We start from the raw sequence: 26,595 nt of genomic DNA, 5'->3' as shown, positions 1-26,595 counted from the left end.
CTGCCCAGGGAAGTGGTTGAGTCCCCATCCCTGGAGGTATTTAAAAGACGAGTAGATGAGGCACTTAGGGACATGGCTTAGTGGGTGGTGGTGTTGGGTCGACGGTTGGACTCGATGATCTTAGAGGTCTTTTCCAACCTCAATGATTCTATGATTCTATGATTCTATTAAATGTGTTATCCAGACGAACATAAATGAGCAGAGGAAGGAAGTTCTCAACTACTTCCATGGTACAACACACACTGCTGGAAAAACTACAGTTGTAGTCAACGTATTCTGACCATCTTTTCCTCTCACTTTTCTCAGTTACAGAGCATAAATACTTGCAATAACAACATAGGAAACAAACAAAATTATTTCAGAACTTCTTAAAAACATTCTTATTCCCTTTTTTTTTAAATATAAGTGTGCTTTTTTTTTCTTTTTTAATAAGTGGTAGATCTAGATCAAACACCTTCTAAGATATTGCTTCCAAGCTGAGTAATGTGCTGTAGACCAAATTATGTAATGAATCCTTTGAACATTATTTTAGAGAGGTCAGATTTGCTGATTACTGCACTAATTTAGGGAAAATTGACAATCCAGAACTTCTACTGGTATTTAGAGATGGCTGATCACACTCAGAGAGCTTAAACTTTCCACCAAGAGGCTGAGTTTCTCCCACACCAATTGCTAAAAAAATAAAGCTTACCCTGCTTTCTCGGCTTTTAAAATGGGTATTGCTTCTGAGGAAGCATAAACAAAAACATGAGGAAAAGAGCAGCACAGTGAGAACAGTTTTCTAAAAATAAAAGCTGGAGGAATTTTTTTAAAACTGCAGTCAACACAAGACAAGAATCCCGAAAGCCAAACATTTCCAGTGTTATGAAGCCCTTCTCCCTTGGTACTAGGAGCAGTGTAAGAATCTTTCCAGTTTGGTAATCTTCATTCTCAAATGTAAGCCATCAATTCTCCCTGATTAGAGCAGGCTGTCTAAGCTTTTTGCCTCTAAGACCAAATGTGCTGGAGACCACTGACTCTTGTTCAGCTATGGAATTTCTGTTTCAAAGGAATACAGAGGCTTAAACTTTATAGGCTACCTTTTAGTACTTTTTTGCTGGAATCTGTGAAAAGGCAATAGATCAGTAATGTATGTATTAAACAACCCAATTCTAACAAAAACATCTAATTTAACACTTTGGATATAATGTGGAATAATACGATCTCACTTAGTGAAGAAACTGGGCAGCAGGGATTAGATCTCAGTTACATTATTCATGTATCAGCTTGGAGGATTAAATCTGATCTGCAGTTCAAGAATTGTTGTATTTCTCCTCTCCTATTTTCCCTAGGCCCTAGACAGAGTCTTGCATCAAAAGGTTTTTTTAAGTGCCCTGGTAATTCAGAAACACAGGAGCAACTGCCACTGCAACGGTCAGATAAAACTCATTCATATAAGGCTGCTAACATTATACCTACACACAAGTTAGCAAAGCAATAAATCAGAACTAAAGAAAAAGTCCACATCTGTCTCTGGAAATGTACTTTAACTTCTCCCCAATTTGCTGCATCATATGAGTTCTCAGCCTTCCCAGGCTCTCATGTCTACGCTTTTTTGGGACAAGGCTCTTGACACAGTTGAAAGATGTGAGACGCAGAAAAGATTGGCTATGGCTTTGGCAACTGGATTATTTGAGGTGTTCTCAAGAATGATTAATTTTGGCATGGAGGGATTTTTACAATCTTCTAGGTACAAATAAGACTATATCTTTAAACTATTTACTGCTCCCTGTCCTATGTTTTCTTGAGTAGTCTGCCACAGAATTTCACAACTCTGTCGATGGAAAATCTTGTCATTTCCATCTCTGTTTATACATGGACAACTTGCATGTTTTGTCCTTGGACCAATGATATTGTTGGTCTTGCACAGTTCTTTTGCCTCGCCAATTTCTGCCCTCTGGTTTACTTACAAAGCTCAAAAAGGCCCTTCATTTTGGTAGAATAATTAAACTGCCTCTCCGAATACAGTCATTCAAGTATCCTTTTCTGCATCTAGTCCCACTTGATTGAGTCCTTCTGGAATACAAATGCCTAGAACTGTGTGTACTACTTAGATAAAGTCTTCTTGTGCTTTGTGCAGCAGCATTAACGAGACACCTTGCCTCATGCGTTCTAGAATTTCACTTAATTTCTAACTGCCTTATTGTGCTTTTATTTCAGAGAGATCTGTCAGTGTCTTTACTTCTTGCCAGGTGTGAAACTCTAAGTTTACAGTAGGGTTTATTGTTTCAGTTCTTGCATGCATCAGTCTGAAGTGGGATGAATTAGTACAAAGTGCAGTTTTTAAGATCATCTAAAGATGCTCAACTTTGTTTCATATACAAATTTCATTCCATCATACTTGTGCCTATTATCAGTGAAAACACAATGTAAAAATAGTCCCAAGGCTGGCGAGTGACGAACTTAATTGGTACTTGCCTTTCAACAAGTAGTCAATCTTTAGATATTATTCAAGCATCTTCCTCTGGGTTAATTTCTGACCCACCTGCACTTTTTGTACTAGTCTCTACCTTTTCCATTTTAAACAAAAATTTTCCGTATGTGCTTTTATCTAAAGCTTCATTGAAAACTCTATACATGTGAATTATTGCCTAAGCTTGGTCTAAAATATTAGTCTACTAAAGAACAGAGGCTAATTTGGTAGATAATAATAATAATAATGGATAAAATTTATTATATATATTATTTTATCCATTATTTAATCTGGCGTGTGAATTTTACCCATTTTTCCATATCTTTAGCTACTATTTCTTTCAAAACTTGTTTAAAAAAAATCTGTATTACTCAGGTGAGATTAGAGAGATCTGCATGCATTTGGCATGTACTTTATTTAAATACAGGTAAAATATATGCTACTTTCTAGCTACATAGCGTTTTCTCCAAATTTCCTTGCCATTACATGCTTCCACCTAACACAGTAATTACCCTCATAACTGTATGGACAGCATTAAACATTAGATTAACTTCCTCGTGTAAATACCTGAGGCAAAGTACTTGTATTTTGACAGTAAGATTATCTTCCCATAATGCCAGTGTCCATCTCTCAGAGTTTTTCCTCAGAGATTTATACTGTTTATTGTTATTATGAATAAGTTTTCATATAGTCTTACCTTAGGACCTTCAGGGCCGTTTAATCCAGGTACACCAATATCTCCTGGAAAACCCTAAAGAAATCATACAGACAAATGATTTACAGAGTAGGAATGTTTCCAATGTACTTGTTTTGATTCTGTTCATTCATTCAACAAACCTGAATCACAGAAACAAGAAATAAATTTGTTCTACCATCCCCAAAATGTAAAAATCCATTGAGTTTCCTTGAAAGGACTTGGATAAGTGACAGATTTTAGGCAGATTTCATTAAACTCAATTTAGCGGATGTCAGTATGGGTTTTATTTCTCTCAGCATAAGACTTTTTATCCACTAAGCAACGTTTGAAATTAAGCCATTGGATTGGTCTTGATGCACAAAAAACCCCCACAAAGCAGCCAGCACCAGGTCCTGTACTCACAAATTCAACTATTTTCTTAAACAAACAAAAAAAAAAAAAGCTTAGAGAGCAGCTGAAGCCCTTTAAATCCTTGTCTGCACTTTAAGGACAAGATCACTGCAAGATTAAGAAAAGGGTAGAAAGCCTTTTGCCTCAAATCAGCAGGTGCTAATCCAGGTCTGGCTGGCAGTAACTGAAGGTCACCAGCGTGTAGCATTATTCAGAATAAGCCTTTGTGAAATAGTGTGTGGTATAGGTCCAGCTGTTGGTAAAGAAAAAATGAGTATGCAAAGGAAATGAATCAACTAAAATTATCACCCCAAACCATCTGGCCAGTAGGCACTGAGTGGACACCATGAGGATGCCTCTATGTAAGAGGAATCCAGTGCTACAACTAGACTGCTTTATAAGAAATGAGTGTATTTTAAGGAAACAAAAATGATGCAGCTAACCCTTATGCAATACAGTAGTGAGTTAAGTTTCATAAACGTCCAGTGAAGAAACGTAATCTTTATATTTGTAGGATAAAGCATTGGTAATTGACTCTCTAGTTAGCACAGGGCTCACTCAGTCACCTGCCAAGATAGTATTTGATTTTGTTATTTTTATAAACTTTTAAATTTCATTAAATCTTGCCTATCTGAAAACAGAAAGAGTGCCACTGAAAAGTTCTTCCTCTGCATAAAATATTTATTACTACATCTGTGCACATCCATCGCCTAACACTAGTAAAAACAAGTTTCTTTCTTCCTTAATGGAAAATCATTGCAGATTAAAAATTATAAATACCACTTTTTGCATGCATACTTTTCCAATAATGGAAATGAAAGCATCATACACGTTTAGAACAATTTAAAGAACATCTCATAAAGAACTTCCAGCATAAAATTCTCTCTGGCACCCTTCCATAGTAATGCAGACTAATACATGTCATCATTAAAGCTTCAAGAGTCACTTTTTAAGTTCTCTAAGCAGGAAAGAGGTATTAAAAAAAAAAAAATTCCTCACTAGGTGGATAATAGTTAACCATACTCTATTCTTCCAGAACAGCTGAGCTTCAAATACAGGTAATAACCATTTCTAATGATTATTCATAATTAGCTGATATTAATCACAAAAAAACTCACCAGAAGGGTAAAGAGAAATCATACTAAGGCAAGAAGTTTAAAAGAAAATATTGTTTCACCCTCAACTACCACATTATAATAAAATTTAAAAAGTATTTAGCGCATCACTGTTCTTACTTGTAGGGCTTTCTTCTGTTTGCTTTCTATAACTTGTTCTTAACAGGACGCAGAGAGACTTACTTGTAAGTAGAGATTTAGATGGGATGAATATATTTTTAGGTGTGTTTAAATATTAAATAAAAAATAAATGTATAAAACAAAATATGAAACAATTATGATTTCTTTAAAAAAATCAGTTTTAGCACTTGAATGCTAATGAATACTAAAAAAAATCACTAAAGAGTAAATAAGAATGATCTGCGTTTTCAGAATAAGTGGAAGAACCCTAACACACAGCATTTCACAAAACATCATGGTGGTAATTTCTTTTTGCCATAAAGCAGTAACTACTAGTAGAGCTGTGCAACAACTCCAACATGCCTCTGGGTGGCACATAGCAAATTATTCACATGTGACCAAGGTACCCAGACTGATACCTAAAGTACTCACTAATATCAGCCTAGATTTCTATACAGTTCATAAAAGGATTTTTTAAAAATCCTGACCACGCTTATCTACTGAAATACACTGAAGAGTTAGGTCAATTCTTTGAAAGTTGCTAACTCATCCTTTCTTAATTTTAAATTTGCTTATTTACAGACATTAAATAGTTACCAAGGGGTGGGTTGCTTTGTACATCTGTAAATCTTTAACTTCCTAATGTGTGAACAAGGGCTAAATGCTGACACAGAGACAATTTCCCTCATGGCGATAAACATTCCAGAAAACAAACTGTCAAGAAAAATGTCTATTTAGAAAGATTCTTATACTTTTATAAAGGGAATATGTCTGCTTTATTTATTTATTTGCATAAATATTTCTAGAAGGAATTCAGTAAGAACTATGAGATGTAAGCGTTGACAAGCACTATCACAGAACAATCATGACATTTGGAAACCTTTCCATGTCAGGCAAAGTCTTAGGAAGTGAGAGGGCTACTGGCCTGACAGCATCAACACTAGCAATGCATTTAAAAGTTTAAAATCTTCATAATTTTTGTCTTTGCTGTAAAGCTGGATTTAGTCTTTTCTTCTCGAGCACTGCCACAGAGAAAATGCAGATGCTATGGCAGTATTAGAACACCATTTCCAAGATGTTCTCACATTAATAATCCATGAGATAACTGTAATAATCCGGGACACAGATAGCCACTTAAGATAATTCCAGAAAATGAAGGAACCAGAAAGGAGTTCTTAAAACACCTCAGCAATGGCGTTTGCCGTTCAGATTCTGAGTAGTGTAGTGGTATACATTTCTACCTATATCTGAATTTGCCAAGAGCTATTCAGCAGCCAGCTCCCTGTGAAGCTACTCCAGATTAAAAATTCATTATTCTTCATAAGTGAAAGGCCAGGAGATCAATGTATAGTTCCCAACTGCAATGTAATTTTCAGCAGAGACTATTCAGAACAAAATATCGCTCAATATTATGACTTCTACTAAGGAAATGCAAAGTGTAGATTCTTATCTTCCCATCAGCCAGAAGCCTGGCAGCTGGTAGGTTACAAATTATTTTCAAAATCTTTCTGCAGATGTGGCCTTTTGCCAGCAAAGTAGTTTAGAGTTCGCTCAGTTTAATCAAACTAGAGGTGGTGTCAGAAAAACCTGAAGTACCAGCAATCTCAACACAAATGCGCTTTAACCTTGCTGTGAATGTGTTGCTTTTTGTGCTCAATACATTTAAATATAAAATTAACATATTTATTGCTCTCATTTATCTATATAATCTTTAATTAACAAAAAATGCAGAGATGATCAGACTGTTACTATGTCAGGGCACGTCTTTTTGTACTGAAGTCAGTGCCTCAGAGACGAGGGATGTGTAAGAGCTGTTGCTTTTCTTTTGTTTGTTTTCCTGTGTGGCTGCTAACATGGAAGCAGAATGTCAGAAATGTTTGGAAATTACACTCCATTTCCACTAGGAATTCTCTTACATTTGCAGAATCCCACTCACTCCAAGCTGTTTCCACACGATATTTGCCAGCATTGCTATTAGTCACCAACCCTCATGCCCTCTAGCTCCTCAGCAGCCCTCAATGGGATCAGGACACGAGCGCTGGTGGAAGGGCACCACAGAGCAAAAACCTCTCCAGGGACTGTGATAGTCCCTTCAGTTGCCAAGTTGCCCTGCTCCAACATTATTTCATTCAATCACATGCTGTGTTTCATTTGAATAAGAATTTAGAATGAATTTTCAGAAGTAATACTGACTGGATGCAGCTACTGAACTTCAACAAGGTACCTTAGCAGAGCTTTATTACTAATTATTATCAAATTACAAAAGGAAGATTTCTACACAAAACTACTACCTTTCTAAACAGAGAAAACGAGCTGTGATTTTGTATTCTCAAATAAGAAGTGTTTATTATTCTTCTGAAAGGACACGCTATGCAGAGATACAATTCAATTAAAAAAAAATCTGTTTTTCTCTACACAATTTTAGAAATGTCAGCATTCACACAGTTACAGGACTTTGCTCTTTGCCATTTGTACAACTGCGTGACAGTGTCAATAATGTGCCAAGTACAAAGAGGAAAATAGTAAGAAAAAAAAGTTTTGAAATGAGCTTTCTTCTGTGTGTGCCAATCTAGCCAAAGTTTAATGCCAGCATTTTTAAAGGGCAGAGACAGAACTTTAATTTTTTTCCTACAAACCTTCAATTCTGATTTTTGAAAGGGTGGAGGAAGGAATCTAACAGTACAAATTACAACTGTACAATTGCAATTTGTCAGAGAACAGAAAAAAGGGCAATCTTGGATTACAGCATACAATACAGGAAAACTTTGCAATTTACTGTTGCTAAGATGTCAGTAAAATGATGTTGATGTTGCTTTGTGCTTTTGTCTAATTGCACATGGCAGATCTGCTCAGCCATGCTCACAGAAACACTAGTGATTGATTTTCTTGTGAGAGACTTAAATTCACCAGTTTTCCAAAATGTAATGCATCATCCTTTAAAGCCATCTGGTACATCTACATATTATATGCAACACACATTAGAATCACTGTATTTACAACAAGTAGTATCTAGTGTAGTTCACTTTGTAGTGTGAGCAAGGCCCTACACCCACCCTTCAAAACATGTCCTTCACAGACCTGCTTGGCTGCCTGATGGCCAAGAAGGTGGCTAGTGATTCACCTGACTGACCAGCACAGCAGCACCGGCTGCCGACCAACATATTAAGGACCAAGTCTCAAATAATTCTGTAAATCTACGGTGTGAAAAATTAAGAGGTTTGATAAGAACTTCAGTGCAGACCCACTCTGATGATCAGACAGGATTTCCAGAGGGAGCTTGGCACAGTTTGATTAGAGCTACACTTGCTGTTGAACTCTGTTTGACAGTCTCCCTGTCTGCCCTGAAGACCTCCAGTAGTCAACCCACAAGGTGCAGCATGGAAGAGATGGTCTGTTGGGCAATCACGGCCCAGGGAAACCTGAGCCACCTGATCAATTACTCTCACAAGACTTAAAAATCAAGCCAGTCATTCAACATCAACAGCTACTGTTGTGGAACTTTCCAATACATAGAACAATGCTAAACAGAGGGATGTGTATTTTTAAATTTTGTTCTGACTTACGGTGAAAACAAGCATCAAATGTGGACATTTCATAAGGGACAGAATACCAGATTATGTGTTTATTTTAAAATATTCAGGCTCATTTTTGTGTTACAAGTCCTCCAATAACAGTTAAATGACTAAGGTCTGAGGAATGGGTCTTCTTTCAGGCATGCTTCTAATGATGTAAGTGACGGTGGGGTTAGGTAAAGCCTCAGTACAGAGGAAAGTCACCAGGAACAGCTCTGTGCGTTTTGAAAATCAAGTATTCCGAACTTTAAACCTTAGAAAAAAGACTGGTAACTAACAGTCAGTGAAATAATCCTTGTGCAAGAGGAACTCTGTTCTCTTGCAGGAGGATTATTTCACTGTACGTTGCTTCTATGCTGCTGACAACTGTGTGCCCATACAGATCAGACCACATCTAGACTAAGGCCAGACCGAAAAGTAAGGCAGAAATTTCAACTTTATTTGCAAGATCAACTGTAAGATCAACACCAAAACCCAAGAGCCAAAGCAGTGCAGGTGTTTAAAATCAAATAAAAAACCTTTAAATATTAGTTTGCCTTACCCTAGGCAGATTCAGAACATTAGGAGTTAAATAATGCCCTGGTAAAGCAACACAAATCAAGTTTTGTTTATCTGCATGTCCCTTCTTTTCTAGTCAAGTCTCACCACAGCTCTGCCTGAAACAGGAAAATCTCCAAGACGACAAATGCTATGCAAAGTACCTATGAAGGTCTGTGGAAGCAGACTAGGACCTAACAGGCACAGACTGAACTATCATAATCACTCCGAAGAAAATATAAAACACAGGAAGGTCACATGAACAAGCATTGTTCAACATTATTAAAAAGTCAAGGTAAATTGAATATTTCTGCAAAATTAATACATATTTCTCGAAAAAAGATCAGAGAAAGATGTACTTATGTCAAATAAATTTATGAAAGGACCAGTCAAAGATTCTGTACAAAGACAAGCAGAAAGTATAAGCAATTCTACAAGAACAGTTCTTCAGATGTATGCCAGAACATGCAATTATTTCAGCTATAAAATTGTCTTTATTTCTGTATTTCCTTCAAGTCATTTGCATGCAAGTTATTTGATGCAATACTGAAACAGAAGGCTATGTCACCACTGCACTCATGGCATTGTTTGCACAACCTCAAAACATCATGTGATAAGATAAAACATGCATTAAAAATAAACTTTTTTTAAACGAACAACTCAAAGCAGCCAGTGATTCACTTACAAAATACGTGCCTTTTTGACTGTTTACTATTATTTGAATGTATCCTTTTCCTTTGTAATGCTATTGCCTTGAGCATGAAACATACCAGCTGAATCCCATATGAGTACCTTCCTGAAAGAATAAGCTAACAACTTCAGATCAAAATACTGCACAGATGAAAAAAGTTCTATTGAAGATAATGACTAATGCTCCCTCTGCTCCAGATGAAACCTATTTATAATACTCAGAGCACATCTGAAGGCACATCTGAAGGAAACTATTAGCTTCATTCTTGAGGGATAATTAAATGTGATTCGTAGAGCAAAATTTAACTATAAAATATTCTGAATACATGTAGAAGCCTGTTAAAACCTTGTCTAATTTCATTCACATTAACAATAAGCATTACATAATTCATTGTACACAGTAAACACAGGCATTGTGGGTTAAAACAGTCAGACCAGCACTTTTCAGTTGTCATACCAGTAAAATAAAGCTCTCTAGAAAGTTGAAATTTTGGCTCTTCATTTTTAGATGACAAAGCAGGAAAATGCGTAAACTGATGAAGAATATACTCCATAAAGCGCTCACTGGAGATATCCAGTGCTTTGTGAGCAGCACGCATTCAGGCACGCGACAGACCCTGGCTCTCCGGCAACATACCCAGAAGAGAATTTGGCTTGACACTGCAGGACTTCTGCACTGAAAAAAAATGCACTTGGCAGCCAACCCTCATACGGCTGCCCAGGGAGCGAGCATATGATGAAGAATATACTCCATAAAGCGCTCACTGGAGATATCCAGTGCTTTGTGAGCAGCACGCATTCAGGCACGCGACAGACCCTGGCTCTCCGGCAACATACCCAGAAGAGAATTTGGCTTGACACTGCAGGACTTCTGCACTGAAAAAAAATGCACTTGGCAGCCAACCCTCGTACGGCTGCCCAGGGAGCGAGCATGAGACCTCTGTCCCTTCCTCTACTCGCTCCTACCCATCAGCACTGCAGTTCTCAAATGGACCCTGGCTATGAGTGGGTGGCTTATTTCAACTCTGATCTGGTGTACCTAGGCTGCACAGCTGCGGAGGAAAGATTTAGGAAGCAATTCACTGCTGACCTGCATATAAAAAGCCAAAAACCCGGGAGGATGAATGAAGCCTGCCAGGCCTGTTCCCACTGTTGTGTGCAGAGATAACTATAGACTTCAGCTGCTGTAGTGTCTGATTTACAGCAGTTTACACAGGAGGAAAATTAGGGATATGACTGCTTATTCTTTATACTGGAAATGAAATGCATACTCAAATGCGTAATTGGAGAGACCAAAGGATCCCCAGTTTCTTATTTCACATGTACCCAAAACAAGCTTGAACATGGAGACAGGGCACATTTATAAACCCCACTGTCTTAGTGTTGGAAAAAAGGGGAGAAACATAGTTTGAAGTAGGATCTGACAGGTTCTGCCACTGGGCAGACATAGCCTTGTTCCTCCCGCTCACAGCAATGCCCAACAAATCCCAATACAGCCTTTTTTTTTTTTTTTATTAAAATCTTTCCTAAAAGGCATTTGGTATAGGTTGTCATGTCCACACCAAATTCAAAGTACTCCCCTTGTGAGACACTAATTCATCACACTCTGCTGTTTCCAGAAACATCAAGGGGAACATGGAGTATAGGATGTAATGTCTGTTTTCTACATGGGGTCATGGGAAGTCTGACCATTCAGATAATGAAGTAAGAACAAGGAAAGCAGCCCTGTCCGACCTGCTAGCTGTCTGTTTTTGGAAGAAGAGACATGATTAGATATACGACAGTAGGCTTTTCTTGTAGGAAAATCTGCACTAATTGCTCATACTTCATGTATCCAGTTGTGCCTAAATAGCTTCTGGCAACAACAACTAGCTTATTTTTATAAGACAAAGTAACAGGAAAAGTAAGATACAATCTTCAGTTTTAAGCTGTTTTTTCTAATTCCTTTTATTATAGAACTTCTAGAATTTCCAATTTGTTCAAGTTCCTGCTATACTGCTGTCCTACCTCCCTTCTATTTCTGCTATTTTGCCATGTGGTGACCATGTTTTTATGAAGTAAAAGAAGGCAAAACTTCTTTTACTTTATTTGGATCTGTCTTGCATGACTAAAGTTAAGAGAAACATTGCTACATAGTTTTAAACCTGACATTTTGCGGACAATTATTCAAAGAAAAATACCTGGACACTCAAGCTTTAATTATCTAACATAAAACACTTTATTTGCCTTCTAATGGCTGAAGTAATTCTGCACCCCTGAGCAAAAGGAAATACTGAGCTTTTCAGACAGGAATTTTTCCCATCTGTATCTGCCCTGAGGGTACTAGCCCCGAATGATGAATTTCTCCCCAGGCCCAAAGGAATAACGTGCCTGGGTTGGAATAAGGAACTATGAAGGACTACCAGGATAGGCGTCAAGGTCACCAGGACACAGGCTTCAAGACCAACTATTTGATATTAACCTGCCACAGGTCTCCCTTGCTGGAAGCTATACAAAGAGAAGAGATGATGCAAGGATCTCTTTTGCTAACAGTGAAGAGGCTCATAAAATCTAAAATCCTGAGCCACAGAGGGAGGCAGCTGTGGGCAGCATGCACAGGCTTTGTGCCTTCTTCATTCTAACTGAAGGGCATGAAAATACTCTCTCCCCGTTGACTAAAACATATTGGCTTATTCTGAAAAGGCCATCATGTTGCTACAACACATTTCCCAGGGAATTTTCTCTCAATGAGGGCTCATCTCCAATAAGAAAGTATGTTCTTTAGGATTTAGAGGAGCTATAACAACAAAGTAATAAAACCCAATTAATTTGTTCTTTCAGGATCAGAGGCCTTGGGCTCCCTCTTAAAAAAGGTGGGAATATAGAGCCTTGGTTTGAGGAGATATGCTCCCAGAGTTATTGTATCTTGTAAGGCCAGAACAACCATTGTTGCTAATAAAGATCTTCCAGACATATTTACACAAAAAAAAAAAAAAAAAAATCCATTTGAGGAGGCTGATTAAAAAGAAAAATCTGCATTTTTTGCTTTTGTCTCTCCAGCAAATATATGTGTGTCTGCATATGCGAATGTCTTTCCTGTACAGTCCACAGAATTTTTTCCTATAGCCCATGGTATAAATGCCAAAAAGCACCGAAATGGAACAATTCAGAGAATGACTTAGTTTCTGTGTAGACTTCCATAGTACTACACAGTTCTTAGGCAACTGCACTGCTAGATTCAAGTGCTTGGAAGTGCTTCCTGTGGAACTGGTGTTTATTCTTTGCATTCCTTGCAAATAAAGTTATTTTGTAAGAGATAAATATGCAATCAGGCTTGGAAAAATCCCATTTGTAAACATGGGATTCTACATGCTGTAGAATTCATGAGTGGAAGTGTGCCTGAGAAATCACATGAACCTCATTCAAGGTGTAATCCATAACACCGGGATTCAAAAGAGAGCAAATCCTAATCACTTTGCATTCAAAGATCCTGTATATTAATATTTTGCATCAAAAAATTATGAGCTAGAATCTTTTGTACTTTATAGAGGAGAATGAATTCATCAGATATGACTGAATAAAAAGTATTTTCTAATTCAACTAAGACAACAATCTTTTGTGAAGCAAACCCATTTACCTCTGATTTTTGTAATTTAGAACTAAATGACCTTCAATTTACTTCTATCAAGCAATTTCTTACCTCAGGTCCTGGAGGACCCAGTGGTCCATGGGATCCAGGATCTCCAATTTTCCCCTTAAAAAAAAATCCAAACATTCAGATTTTTGATGATAATTTTTTTTTTTAACAACAGATTCTTATGAAGATTTTAAAAACACTTATCAAAAAGAAAGTCAACAAAAGTGCTGAGATTACTTTTCCACTAAATAGGAAATTTTATAACTGCCTCTCTTTGGATTCAATTAAGACTAGTTGTTCTTCATATCTCTTTGAAGTCACAACAAAAAATGCAAATTAGCTCTAGACAAATAAAATTGGGAGTTTTGGGATGGTCCAAATAGTCATATAAAAAAACCCTTGAAATATACAGCTGTTTTCACAATAAAAAACTATGTATTATTTAAAAGTCCAGGAAGTAACTGTTATGGATATTGGTTTACATACTTACCTATATAGTTTAAGTATCCAAACATGGCCAAAGAAGTGGCAGGTTTGTGATTAATAATAGTAAAATTAGGTCCTATCCACATGTTATAGTGACTCCATTATATACAAATACTGACATACCTAAAAACTGATCAAAATATTTGTCTAAATTATATCTTTCTTCCACAGATTTTCTGTTCTGCTGCTGCTGCCATAACTAGGTGTTCCTTGAGCAAAATTAAAGCCTGACCTGGAAAATCTTTTGTAAATTTTAATGTAAATGATTTTATTGTAAATGTATTCTACAAAGTTAAACATTTTATTACTTCCAGGACTGAGGTCTCATATCTTAATTTAACATAAGTCAAGAAGTTGGTCACATTCAGTTTGTGCTTAAAATTCACAACTGTTCAGGAATGGGCTAATTCGCATGCTTATCTTTAAATGAAAATGCTTATATCTTTAAAGGCAAAAAGGACAAGTTTTCCCATCTAAGCTTAAGCAAATTTGTGTAAGTTTTTTGCAGGATTGATGTTTATATTATAAACTCTCTGGGACAAAGAAGGTATTTTTTATTGAGTTTAAGGGCCTATGACATTCATGAGGTCAAAGTAGGTTTATCAGATAGTGGCTTGATTGCACATAAGAAAACTGAGACTGGAACGATTAATTCTTTAACAGCGTTAAGTATTGGCAGCTTTTAATTACACACCAAGAGGCAGATGGTAGTGCTAAAAACAGGTGAGAAAAAAGCCAGGTAGCCCTGTGCAATGCCTTTTCTGCCTCAACATTTACAAACCCAACAGAAGTGGCAGCACTGCACAGGTGCCTTTAAAGTTGCTAAAAAAAAATCAGTAAATACTGGAATTCATGACTACTCCCATCCCTGTGAGAAGTGACTGGCCATTATTAATGAGATTTCCCACACTCTCTCCAAATCCAGCTAGCCCAAATGGTCATCTTGGCAGCTCCCAAAGCGCTCTGGATTTGTTGGTGATAGACATCACCAACATGTCTATTCCCCCACAAAGTGACTGTCACAGAATACCTAATATCCTAAGCGCTCCTGTATTAAAGTCTGACACATATACTGATCTCTGTAATAAAATCTCACACGTTAGCATATGACTCACTCACCAGTCACTAGAAAGAAAAGCAGCTCGGACCTTATTCTTTGTGCATTTTGAATTAGGTAGCTTCTAGAGGATTACATGCCAGTGTGAACATAAGATACGAAGAAGTATCAAATATAACAACATATAGCGATATACTGAGAGTAAAAATCGATGTGTAAACTTACTGGGGGTCCTGGCTTTCCTCTGATCCCTGGGGGTCCTGGCAAACCAAGAGCACCCTGAAAAAAGAAAGCTATTAAATACACATGAAAATGTATTGTTGTGTCATGTTGGAAGCAATAGATTGCTACACTTTGCACCTGAAACAGGCTTCGAGATAATTCTGTGGGATGAGAAATGTCTTTCTAACATTCAACTTTCAGCAAAAGAGGTCTCACAGGATGTGCTATTTCAGTGACTTCTGATGTACCAGCCAAATAGGAAAGATACTTATTTATCTCAATTTCACGATACGAAGGAGCATGCCAGACCATGTGCTGCTGCTAACCACAGTTGGTCCAGGTGAGCTGCAGATGAACCTCAAGGTTCAAGGGCAAAATATCTTTTACAACAGTTCTTAGCAAGTTTCAGATCAATACCACAATTCTTTTCTTGTCTGATGCATCTCTGAACACACGGCAGCCAGAATTCTGTCCATGCCCTTTACTTGTCTTTGTTCACTACTTTCCATAACTAAGTTTTAATTAGCACAGCATTTCTTAAAAATATGGTAATTCAGTGGTATCCAGTAACTTTTACTACTGCATTCCACTTTTATGCAACTGACTTGTTGCATTTTAAGAGACTCAGAAGCCTGACAAAGTTGCTAAAATTGGACAATTTTGTAAAACAATGCAATTTTAAATTACCTTGTCTCCTGGGTACCCCTGGTCTCCTGGCTCTCCTGCAAGGCCATGTTCACCCTAAACAACATATTATTTTATACAGACATATGTATATAGCTTAAAATTGGGTAGGTATCAGAATTAGAGAATAAGAAAAATGAATTCAATATTTAGTATTTAGAATTAACACAGATCTCTGAATGACAATGCAAGATGTTGCACTGAAGCACCCCCTCCAGGAAACCCTGTAGACATAGCACTGGATATTGTTATGCCCAGTAGTAAGTGCTCTGTCCAGAAGTAAGTTTGTCTAAAGAACCAGATCGTGAGACTGAAGTAATTTTAAAAAACAAAAGCCAGAAGAGAAATCAAAAGGAAAAAGGGTCAAGTACATTATTTTGCTCAAGATTTAATGAAAGGAGCCTGAAAGAACTATATATCTCTAAGATAATGGAAATATTTAAATCACCTTATCACCTTTCATTCCAGGCTGTCCCACACTCCCTGGGAGACCCTATTAAAACGAAGGAAACAAAAATCCAATATTTGTCTATAATTTGGAAAGCAGCATAGGCACCAGGCTGTGGGATCGTTTAGCACCATACCATGGGTCCTGGAATTCCTGATGGTCCGCTCGGTCCTGCTGGCCCAATGCCTCCCTACAAGACAGCAAGAAAGGTGAGTGCATTAAACATTTGATGAAATGGAGTAACTTGAAGACTGGTAACAGAATGTGGCATTTTCTGCACAACATAGAGAAACCAAAATCTTTTCCAGGCTAATTTCTTGGGGAAAAATGTATCCATATTATAAGCCCTCCATCTTTACAGTTCCCAACCACAACAGCAGAAACACAAGAAACCAAACTTCCCTTTTTTCCTGTAGATTATGTATTCAAGAGAAGATAGCAGTGCATTAGGCAATGCAGAATAAGGAAGCTTTCTTTTGTACTGCAGCTGCACATTTGGTGGCTATGCCCTCTGTCCTTAGGGTTACATGACATCACTACCCTGTAAGCATTGAATTTGGCTTAAAGGAATTATTCTACCATGAGCAGTGCGATGAAAAGTGACTTTTACTAGGATTTCTTATATCAGTGACTTCTACAAGTTTAAAAAAAAAAAAAAAAAAAAAAAGAGATGGGATTCTTCCAAAATACCAAGTGTGCAAACTTGACCAAACTTAAGTTCTGACAGGCATGCTAACTTTTTCTGTTCTCATGTACCTTCAAAGCCCTCAGTACATCTCTGCTTTCTGGGATTTATATGGACAGTTTCATGACTTGAAAATGAAAAGTGAACCAGAAATGAAAAAAAATAAGAATCTTAAAAGATCAACACAGCAACAGCAATAATATTAATAAAAGATGGTGATCAAAACATAGAAATCATTTAGCAATAGCTAAAACTATATTACAGAGGGGAAAGTCTATTTACTTTCTGCCTATTCTACCTCTGGAAAAAAAAAAGGCAGTGTTATACCTCTGTGGCTGGGCAAGAATTTAGCAACAAATATGAATACAGAAATCTTTTCCCACTTGCTGAGAGTGTCATGGAAAAGATGAGACAGACACCTACGGATTTCCAGTTCAGCACACATTCATTATTCTCTGGAGACTCTTTCAGCAATGTTAGCAAAAACATTCTTCTGCAGCCATCATCAGACTCATGGCTCACTGAAGAAAAAGGAAGACTGATGACTTAGCGTCTCAATGGTGCTTGGTAAAGCTCTCAGGAAAATTGCCACTCTATATTGCTTTTAGCTTTCCATGACTGCTTAAATGATATATTCTGTCGTGTTAGCTGATGCCAAGACAAATTGTTTACATTGCTCTTGTGCTATATATTCTAGTTCAGCAAGGCATTTCTGTATTAATGATACCGTACGTTGAAATGCATATTTATGGTAACAATAGCATTGACTGAAAAATTACAGAGGGATACTGAGCTGGGAAATTTAGCTTACAAAAGCAATGGGAAGAAGTTCCAAAACAGCTTTACAAAATTCAGGTTGATGAAACTCCTGTCAGTCTCCAGAGATATTGGCTGACCTAATTAACAGCAAAGAACTGGAACTACACAAAAATAAAACTGAAAAATTATCTCACTGATAGAAAAGGGTTGAATTAGTAAGTCTGTCAGTTTTTTAAATCGTCCTCCATCTACAACAGCCTCACTATATGTTAGCACATGCTTATCAGTTTGGTTAAAACTTGCTGATAGACAGAAAACAAAAATTACTTCAGCTACATAAAGCGTACCTTTTCCACCATTTCTATGTGACAAGTGAAACTAAACCCAAATTGCTTTAACCTGTCAAAAAGATAAGATAAAAGCAAAGGAAAACTAACACTTCCTAGTATTAGTTAGTTTGTTTGTTTGTTTTAAAGAAAACAATGTAAAAAGAAAAGCTAGCTCTGATAACTGTAGTTGTAGATTTTCTGAAAGTCTTCATCTTATTAAAACTCATGGCCTTGCAAATCTTGAGAGAGTGACTGCTCAGCCAGCCAAAACTCTGAACTTGGCAACAGCTTTGTGTATTGAAAAAATCATGGAAGGAAGGAATTCTTGGACTCAACTTGCTGATGCTGCTCACTTTGCCATTGTTCTCATGAACACACACAAAAATATAATTAGCTCTTGACACTGCATACAGCTGGGCTGGACAAGCTACTTGAATTAATGCTGTTGGTTTCTGCCAGAATAATATATTTAAACTCATGTTCAATATTGCATCTTGTAATAGTATAATGTGGTATAATTGACTAAGTATTTTAGAACAAACATTGAGGTCTCTAGTTCTTTACTCAGTTTTGGATGACCACTAGCATCTGCCTGAATAAGGGCCACGTGAAAACAGAGGCCAGGGTGCACAAACCCATTTGGAGAGCAGGTGTGGTCAAGGAACAGGGCTGCACCACACAAGCTGTACCTGGGCATGCTGGGGTCACCTGAAATTCCCCTGGGGTCTTGGTGAAATTGCGCTACAGTTTAAAGAGTGCAATGGTCCCTTGTAAAGAAACTCTGGAACAAAGCACGGCTCTTCCAATTATCTTACTGACTGGGAAAGTGGGAACCAGAGTAACTAATATGATGTAATGCAGAGACACAGAGGAGTGCATAATAGTAAATTTTACTGATTATGCCTATTAACTGTATTAGTATCCACAAAAGACTCATGCCACTAGATACTGAAGTCCTCTTTAGCCATGTTCTGACCTTATTTCAAAACCCCAGCTAGATTTGCTAAGGCTTTGGAAGCTTCCAGAGGGTGTTCAGAAATCTGGAGGAAATGTCGCTGGGCCACTTTCCTCAACTGCAAAATCTTACTGTACCAGTAAGGTCTTATCAAACACGGAGAGTTAACTGCCCCTGAGCGGCAATGCTAATGTGTCTTGGCTAAATAAAAGAAGATACCTTTAAAAATACCCAAATATATCTATAAGATCTATTAAGCTGTCGGAAGGATGTACAATGACCCTATCTTTATGGAGCCGCATTTCTACATCATAAGCACTTGTCCATACATATTTTTGTTCACACATTTGTCATCCCAAGCATTAAACTCTATTAAGACCAGAAGCTCATTTGCAAAATTATTTCTGCCTCCAGAAATGTCATTGTTTTTCAGCATATATACATACACCTCAGCTACAAACACACAAGTGTAAGGATCAAAGGAGCTCCCTGCTCCATAAAAGATCCCTATTTCATTGCAGTCAAATGGAGCTGCAGCAGATGATGTGAAGTTTCTAACAATTCTGGGGGTCAAACTCTAATTCCAACAGAAGATGTGAATATCAGCGCACTCCCTGTAAAAGTCCTGTTCCAAATTGTCACATTGCAAAATTAAAAACTATACACAGGAAGAATTAGCTTAGTAATTGCACATAATGAAGAAAGAAATGCCAGTTTCTATGCTTTACTTTCTTGTCTTTACTTTGAATACAAATTATGTAGAGCACATGGGCACATAATCAATGTTCTTTTACACAGCTAGAACTGTGCAAGAGTCCCACATATAAACAAGAGATGGCAGGCCACTCAAATGGAGTTCACAGGCAAAACGATTATTGATTTCATGCTGGTCAAAATCTAAATATGCCATCAATTTTTTTTTTCTCAAGAAATAGCTCTCATTATGGTTATATTTTGGATATATACAAGTGGCAAAGGCTTTGGACTGGTAATTGAAAATAATTTCTATATTTCACAAAAAATTATTGACTCAATCTCTCTGTGTAAGTGACTGCAACTCAGCAACATGGCAAATGGAGCTTTGACCATGCAAACATTTACACTCATGAATTCTAGGAAGGGCTAAACTGCTGACTAAGTCAAAATAATCAGTAACAGTACCTTTTTAGAAGTGATATATAGTAGGCTTTTTAAAAAAGCTCAGATACATTCGTACAATTACCAAAGTCCTTGAGATAAAATTCCAAAGACAGTCATGTAAGAAAGAAAAGCAAACTATAATTCAAAGCAAATTCTCAAGAGTGCAACCTCTAGTCTCATGAGTGGTTCAATTGGCTCAAATATGTCAACTGACAAGAACACAATGAGTCATGTTTGCGTGACAAAGGCTGGAAGCCACAGAGGTTCCTTGACCAAGCTTGCGTGTCTTCACTATAGCAATGCCATAACAATCCCAATCGGGCAGCAAAATATAGGAATATTTTTTGTTACAAACATTTCATTAAAAAGATAATAATAATGGAACTCGACTGTCATACTTCAAAGGAAAAGTTAGATGACCATTAGTGTAAACTAACAAACTTATCAAGAATGTTTCACATCTCCAGATATCAAAAACAAAACCACTGGAGACAACCATGGCTTTCTTAATTCAAGTGTAAACATGCTATTTTCTCCCACATGTTGTGAACTATGAACACGGCTGGGTAGCCAGCCTTTATTGAGCCAACATTAAGAATCAAATCCAGGTCCTCTATCAGTAAACACATGAATTACTTAAAATAAGGGAGTAAGACTACACGGTATGAAACCCCCCCCACCTCCTATAGGACTCATTCATGTCACAGAGCTTCTCTGGCACAACTGTATTTATACAACTACAGCTTGCAACTCCATAATGAGCATCACTACCTTATTCTAAAAACATTAAAAAAATTGAATATGATACTGTATACAAGATAAAGTAATTTTGCTTAGGAATTAATTCTGCTTAGAATTTGGTAGCCATATACAGGAATGAATGAGGGCTGTGGATGTTAAAATGTTTGAAAGTATTGCACTTTTTCAAAAATTAACCCTGGCTTTAGGGATATAAACTAGCAAACTTGGTTATTTCAAATAAAAACCCCAGACACACCAGATGAGAAATAAGCATACAAATCCAAACCAAGTATAGAAGTACTGCATACCAGCAATATGACAGCAGTTTTGTAGAGTGATTTTCAATAAAGTGATGGCTAACTAAAAAAAAATCTGTTTAAATCCCGGGATTTGTATATTTGTTTTTGTTATTTCACAAACATACAAGACAAATATTCTAATGAAGCCATATCAAAGTAAGTAATAAAAGTGTACTCACTCTTAGTCCTGGAAATCCAGGAGGACCAACACCACCAACGATTCCCTTCAAAGAAAATGAATTTGACATTATCTGAATTTTACCATTTAAAAAAATTCTCAGTGGTAAGATAAACAAAAGTGATCTGCAAAGCAAGTCAGTTGGGATTTTTATAGAGAGTTCCTGAAGAATGACAGCTTATCACTGTATAGGGGAACACACTTATTAAAATCCCTGATTGTGGAATTAGATCTCAAGATACTTGCATCATGAAATCATTCCTGCATTACCAAAGAATATGAGATTTGTTACCATGATATTTAAAGTGGGAAGAAGAAAAAAACTTTTTTTGGGGTGGAAAAAAAACACCACAAGAATTTATTAAGATTCCTTTGAAAGATAAATAAAATGCCAGCTCAGTTCATAGAAAGACCTTTGCAAATTAAAGGCTACACTCTCTTTATGAAAAATTACTTCCAATGCAAACTACAGTATTTGTACTTTATGTAGAAGTAACAAATTCAATGGTACTCTACTACTGCCTCTGTTACACTCAAGTTTAACTCAGCAGAGGCTAAAATTCCGAACACTGCTGAAAACAGTTGCCAAGTCTCTGCCCTGTGTGAAAGGGGTATTGTTGCCCTCCAGGTCAGCATGCTTCGCGCAGGCTGTCCCAGCACCTGGGACCTGCTACTCAATGGATATCATACATAGGGTTCACTGCAGCCCATCGGCACCCACGGTGAAGGGGAATTTTTATGCAAGCAAATCTGAGCCCATTCTGAAGCTGTCCAGCAGGGCATGGCTGCTGGGCATGGCACAGAGGACACCTTCGTGCTCTCCTCCCTCCTCTGGTGCCTACGCACCTTCTCCAACCTGCTGCAAACTAACCACAGGGGAAGTTGAATGCTCTAGCAACATCCTCCAAGGCAGACTGACATCCTCAGAGAACTGAGAGGGTGTTGTGGAAATGAAGGATGGCATTACCCTGTTAAGCAGAAGAAATTAGGGATGGAGATAAATGTCATTAGTGTCAAGTCAGCACACGGGAAGAAATGTCTTCAAGTTCCTGCCACCACAGGCCTCCCAGGCAGCCCCTGCTCTTCACTGCCAGCTCATGACAGGCTCTGTAAATATGCCATTAGCATTGCAGCCCCCTGCAGCTGCAGCTCTGGCCCCTTGCCTGAACAAGCCCTGCAGGGTGAGTTTTGGGGGAGGAGGGGAGAGGGGTTGCTGCCTGTCTGAGAAGGCAGTAAGATCAGCAGCTGTCTTGGCAGATTAGAGGGAACTTGTTTGCAAATGCTTGTGTTAAAACAGGCTTCTTTGTAAAGCGCAAGTCTGTAATTTCAGATCCAGGCTTTCTGAGCTTGTTTCTATTAAAGTACCGTTGTTCTGCAGATCTTGTGGAAAGACAGTATCTGCTTTATCAGGAACAGAGGGAGACTTGGGAGTACCAGGAGGGGAAGGAAGAACTAACCTTTTTACATCATTTGCAAAGCAGCTGGTGACACTCAGAACCCCTCAGAGGGCTTTCAAGATGAAAAGCACCATACTGACATCACCTGACATTCCCACAAGGGGAACTTTGCCTCAGGGACCAGAAATGCAAAATAGTTTTTTTCCTATGTTCCAAAATGCTGACACCAAATGTTGATAACCCACCAGCAAAATTCATGTAAGCTTTTCTAAAATAAGTTTCTAAGATGCATGTCAGGAAAGGGCAAGCCTTCAAAAAAAGAGACCATCTCTGCCCAGTTGCTGACTCTGGTCCATATCAGAACAACCTTTAGACACAAACTGATAGCAGTTTCCAAAGAGGCATCCAACAATAAAAGCAGATTCAAATCAGCTGCTCTTTTGCCCAGCACTTATTGCTATTCCCTTGTCTGGCCCAAAGCCCTTTCATTGGTTTCTCATATCAAAGGAAACCTGAGTTTGGAGTCTGCAGCCAGAGTTTCCCTACAAATACAGCAAGACAGCAAAGCTCCTTTGAGGGCAGCCAGTGAAGTGATGTGACTGTGCCACAGCTTGAATACTGTACCACTAGAACACTTTAGCCTGCACACGCTGCCAAGGACAAAGCTGTTATCATACTGATTATAATGCACTAAAAGACATACTAGCATAATTGTATTCAGTAACAGTTCAAAGGATGAAATCAACTATCAAATGCATAAGCATATGAAAGCTAGCGTTTCGGTACGCATGCAGAATCCCATTTTGTTAAGGTGATCTTAGCATAATGGTTTAAATGAACAACACAAAGTCATATCCAGTGCACGAATTTTTGAAGACAAAACATTCATCAGTAATGCAATGAGGACAGCAAGACATCTGATTCTCAAGGTAGTCAGCACATGCAGCAGTGGAAACTGTGTTCTCTCAAGCAGCTTTCTGGTTCTTTTCTCTCTCTTTTTTATACCACTGCTTATTACAGTACTATCCTAGCAATTTCTGTGGAAAAGTAACAGTCCAAAATTTTCCTGTGGACTTCAAGACATTGCTTTTGAGGCAAAAGTCTCCTTTCCATTTGGGAGGGGAGTTAATATTGAGTGTTACAAATTTTACCATGTTAATCAACACACAATTTGGTACTTACAGGATTCCCATCTGGACCAGGGGGGCCTCTATTTCCAAAGTCACCTGGAAAACCCTAAAGCAGAAGAGAGAATGCTTGTTCTTTATTATCCAAGACACAAAGGGTGGTCTGAACACTGAATTCCTATAGGTATTAGAAACTAGGACATCAGCAACTGAATTCAGGGAGAGAGATGGAGGAATGGGAGAAGCAGAAAGTTTCAGCTGCACAGTTCAAATGAACAGAATAGTGGTATTTGTTTGTCTCCTAAAATCATAACCAAAACAGATATAACTATACACAATGTAAGCATAGGGCAAAATCAGATGACTGAATGCTTTAAGAGCAATATTAAACAAGTATGACTTGAATTGTTTGCTTGGAGTCCTTTTTCCTATTTAGTATTTTTACTTCAAATATTTTTTTTTCCTCTTACCTACAGCATTCACTAAAACATCTGTCTTTTGTTCTCTCCTTACCCTTCCCCAAATATTAATGGTTGCAGTCTCAGTGTGACATATGTTCATTAGAAATCAAATTTTTCATCTTTCTGGCAACAACACTGTCCTTACCAATGTGAACACTTGCCTTAGTCTGCATCTAAAGACTGAAACAGTAACTCAAACAAGACATGGAAAAGCCTCATTCATTTTATCAGAGTTTTGACTTCAGAGACTAGATTATCAGGACAGGGAAGAAATATGACTAGCCAAGTCAAGAGTCGAAGCTTGAAACTGAATTTCCATTTTTTGCTTGAGAAGCAAAATGAAATGGAAATCCACCACTTTACTGGCTCTACCCTTTCTTGCTTCCTCTCAGGGTTTTGCAGATTGCTTTACATCTTTCTGATGTCGCCCACTGCAGAAGCACATGAGTTGCTGAGGAAAAGTGGTTTGGGTTTTGTTTTTTGGGTTTTTTTAGATTAATTTTTATCAGTGTACTACTTCCAGGCAGATCTCACTATTTCTCTGGATGACCCACATGAAGCTAATAGCAAACTCATGCTATTAGTTTGCAGCAGCACCATGCAATATTTTCATGATTCCTGTCACTGTATAAAGTTAGGAGAAAGGATGGAGCACAGATCTACAGAGAAGTCAACATCCTTTTTAATTACATTGTAAGGTCCATAGAAGAGCCTATCACAAAATTTGCAAAATACCAAGCTGGAAAGGGATTCTGCCTGGAAAAAAATCCAAGCTAAGGCGCTCACAGGAGAGACTTTTCCTGGAACTGAAAAATCTCGCGCAGTATTAGAGTACTGAGATAACCGAGAGATGCATTGACCTCAAGACATCAGCTGCAAAGCACCAGAGCATTACCAGTCCATCTCCACAGGGAAAAGGACCAAATTCCATCCTTATAATAATTTTCACATGAAATACTCTTCTCCGTCTTGTCAATGTTTGAATGTCTTTCTACCCCGCCCTGTGCATCAGGACAGTACTTTGAGGCAGTAACCTTTCACCTCTGTAAGACTGTGTTCAAACCTGCTGCAAGTCAAAGGTACGATTAATTTGGCCTTTTTAATCTGCCCTGTTTGGAGGACATCCACATAACTGTCCAGCTCAGGACTTACTATAGCAGTGTCTTTCCTTAATGGAATGGGGGATATGCATCATCATACAATATTATACAAACAGCAGTCGGGAAGACAATATAAAACTGTGGCAAGGAGGTGGAAAAATCATATCATAAACCAAAGTAGTTTAAGCACTGCTTAAGCCATATTTGTCTTTAGTAATAACTTAAACTAAAATTCTATAAAAGTTAAGGCAATTTTTTATATGTGTATATTGAAACAACTTAACAGGCTCTTAATTCCCATCATCATGCATGATACTGTGAATGAATTTGAGACATGCTTAACAGTCCCTGTACCATCTTTTGGGTTGATTTTGGTCAGAGGTTTTCTGCATTCTCCTGCAAATTCAGGAAAGCAAAAGATAGGAATGCCTCTCACAACAATGAAATCTTTATTTGGGATCTGATCATGGAACTCACAAATAAGAATCTATAGCCATAATTGTATATCTGACAGTACAGGTCTTTATATGGTTACTGTCTTATCATTTAAACAGTAGAGTTTCATAGGTTAACGGTCAATAAAGCAGATTTCATTCATTCTCAATCTGTACACCATTGGCCAAATTTTTGCACAACTGAAAATATACTGTAAAATTTCACACATGCAAAATAGGTATTTGACAGTGCCTATGTTCTTAAAAGCTGCCAGCTGATAGGATGTAGACAAAGATTAATTTACTACCCTTTCCTTAATAGCATAATATTTTGGTTGTCCAAAACAACATGGTAGATGTTGGAAGAGGCAGAATTGCTGTAACACACATGACTATCAATTCTTTTTAAAAACACACAAATGAGGCATCAAAAGTGAAATGGAGGATGCAATGGGACAGTTTTACCAGCCACCAGATCATAGATGCAGGTCACAGATGGTGGTTTATATACAGCAGGAACCCAGCATAGCATGAGTTACGAGAGGACAGATTACCCACAGTCATCATAATCCCATTCTCAACAGTGTGTGTCTTCTAACTGATGCCGATAAAACTTAGTAAGTAGAAAAATGAAAGGAAAATGCAACATAGGAGAATGGTCAGAAAAGTCTAAAATTGGAAGTAATATAATAATACTACTGTGCAACAAGTGTTTTATTACATCAATAATATCATTTAACATTACTATAAAGGATACAAAGGACGACTATTCATAATTTCAATATAAAACAGAACCTGAACTGTTTTTACAGTTACAATGGACTTGATTAATAAATTCTTGGTATAATTTACAAGTTCTGTTCTGTCACATTGACTGCTGGTTGTAACTACAGAAGAAAACCAT

At 37.6% G+C, this 26,595-nt stretch overlaps 1 protein-coding gene across 1 annotated transcript in view; it reads right to left on the bottom strand.

Annotated features, from left to right (window-relative positions):
* Positions 1 to 26,595, bottom strand: part of COL24A1 (collagen type XXIV alpha 1 chain) — a 161,347-nt gene that overhangs the window by 80,674 nt on the left and 54,078 nt on the right. Inside the window, exons 17-24 of the mRNA XM_009274268.2 lie at positions 23,752 to 23,805; positions 21,174 to 21,218; positions 16,223 to 16,276; positions 16,087 to 16,131; positions 15,642 to 15,695; positions 14,958 to 15,011; positions 13,253 to 13,306; positions 3,150 to 3,203 (exon numbers count right to left, since the gene is read on the bottom strand). Coding sequence (XP_009272543.1) covers positions 3,150 to 3,203; positions 13,253 to 13,306; positions 14,958 to 15,011; positions 15,642 to 15,695; positions 16,087 to 16,131; positions 16,223 to 16,276; positions 21,174 to 21,218; positions 23,752 to 23,805 — 414 coding nt within the window. The remainder of the gene's footprint in view (positions 1 to 3,149; positions 3,204 to 13,252; positions 13,307 to 14,957; positions 15,012 to 15,641; positions 15,696 to 16,086; positions 16,132 to 16,222; positions 16,277 to 21,173; positions 21,219 to 23,751; positions 23,806 to 26,595) is intronic.

Source organism: Aptenodytes forsteri, unplaced genomic scaffold (assembly GCF_000699145.1).
Source record: "Aptenodytes forsteri isolate BGI_AS27 unplaced genomic scaffold, ASM69914v1 Scaffold59, whole genome shotgun sequence".
Classification (NCBI taxonomy): Eukaryota; Metazoa; Chordata; class Aves; order Sphenisciformes; family Spheniscidae; genus Aptenodytes; species Aptenodytes forsteri.
Note: the sequence above shows the minus strand (reverse complement) of the source record. Positions and strands in the feature narration are given on the sequence as shown.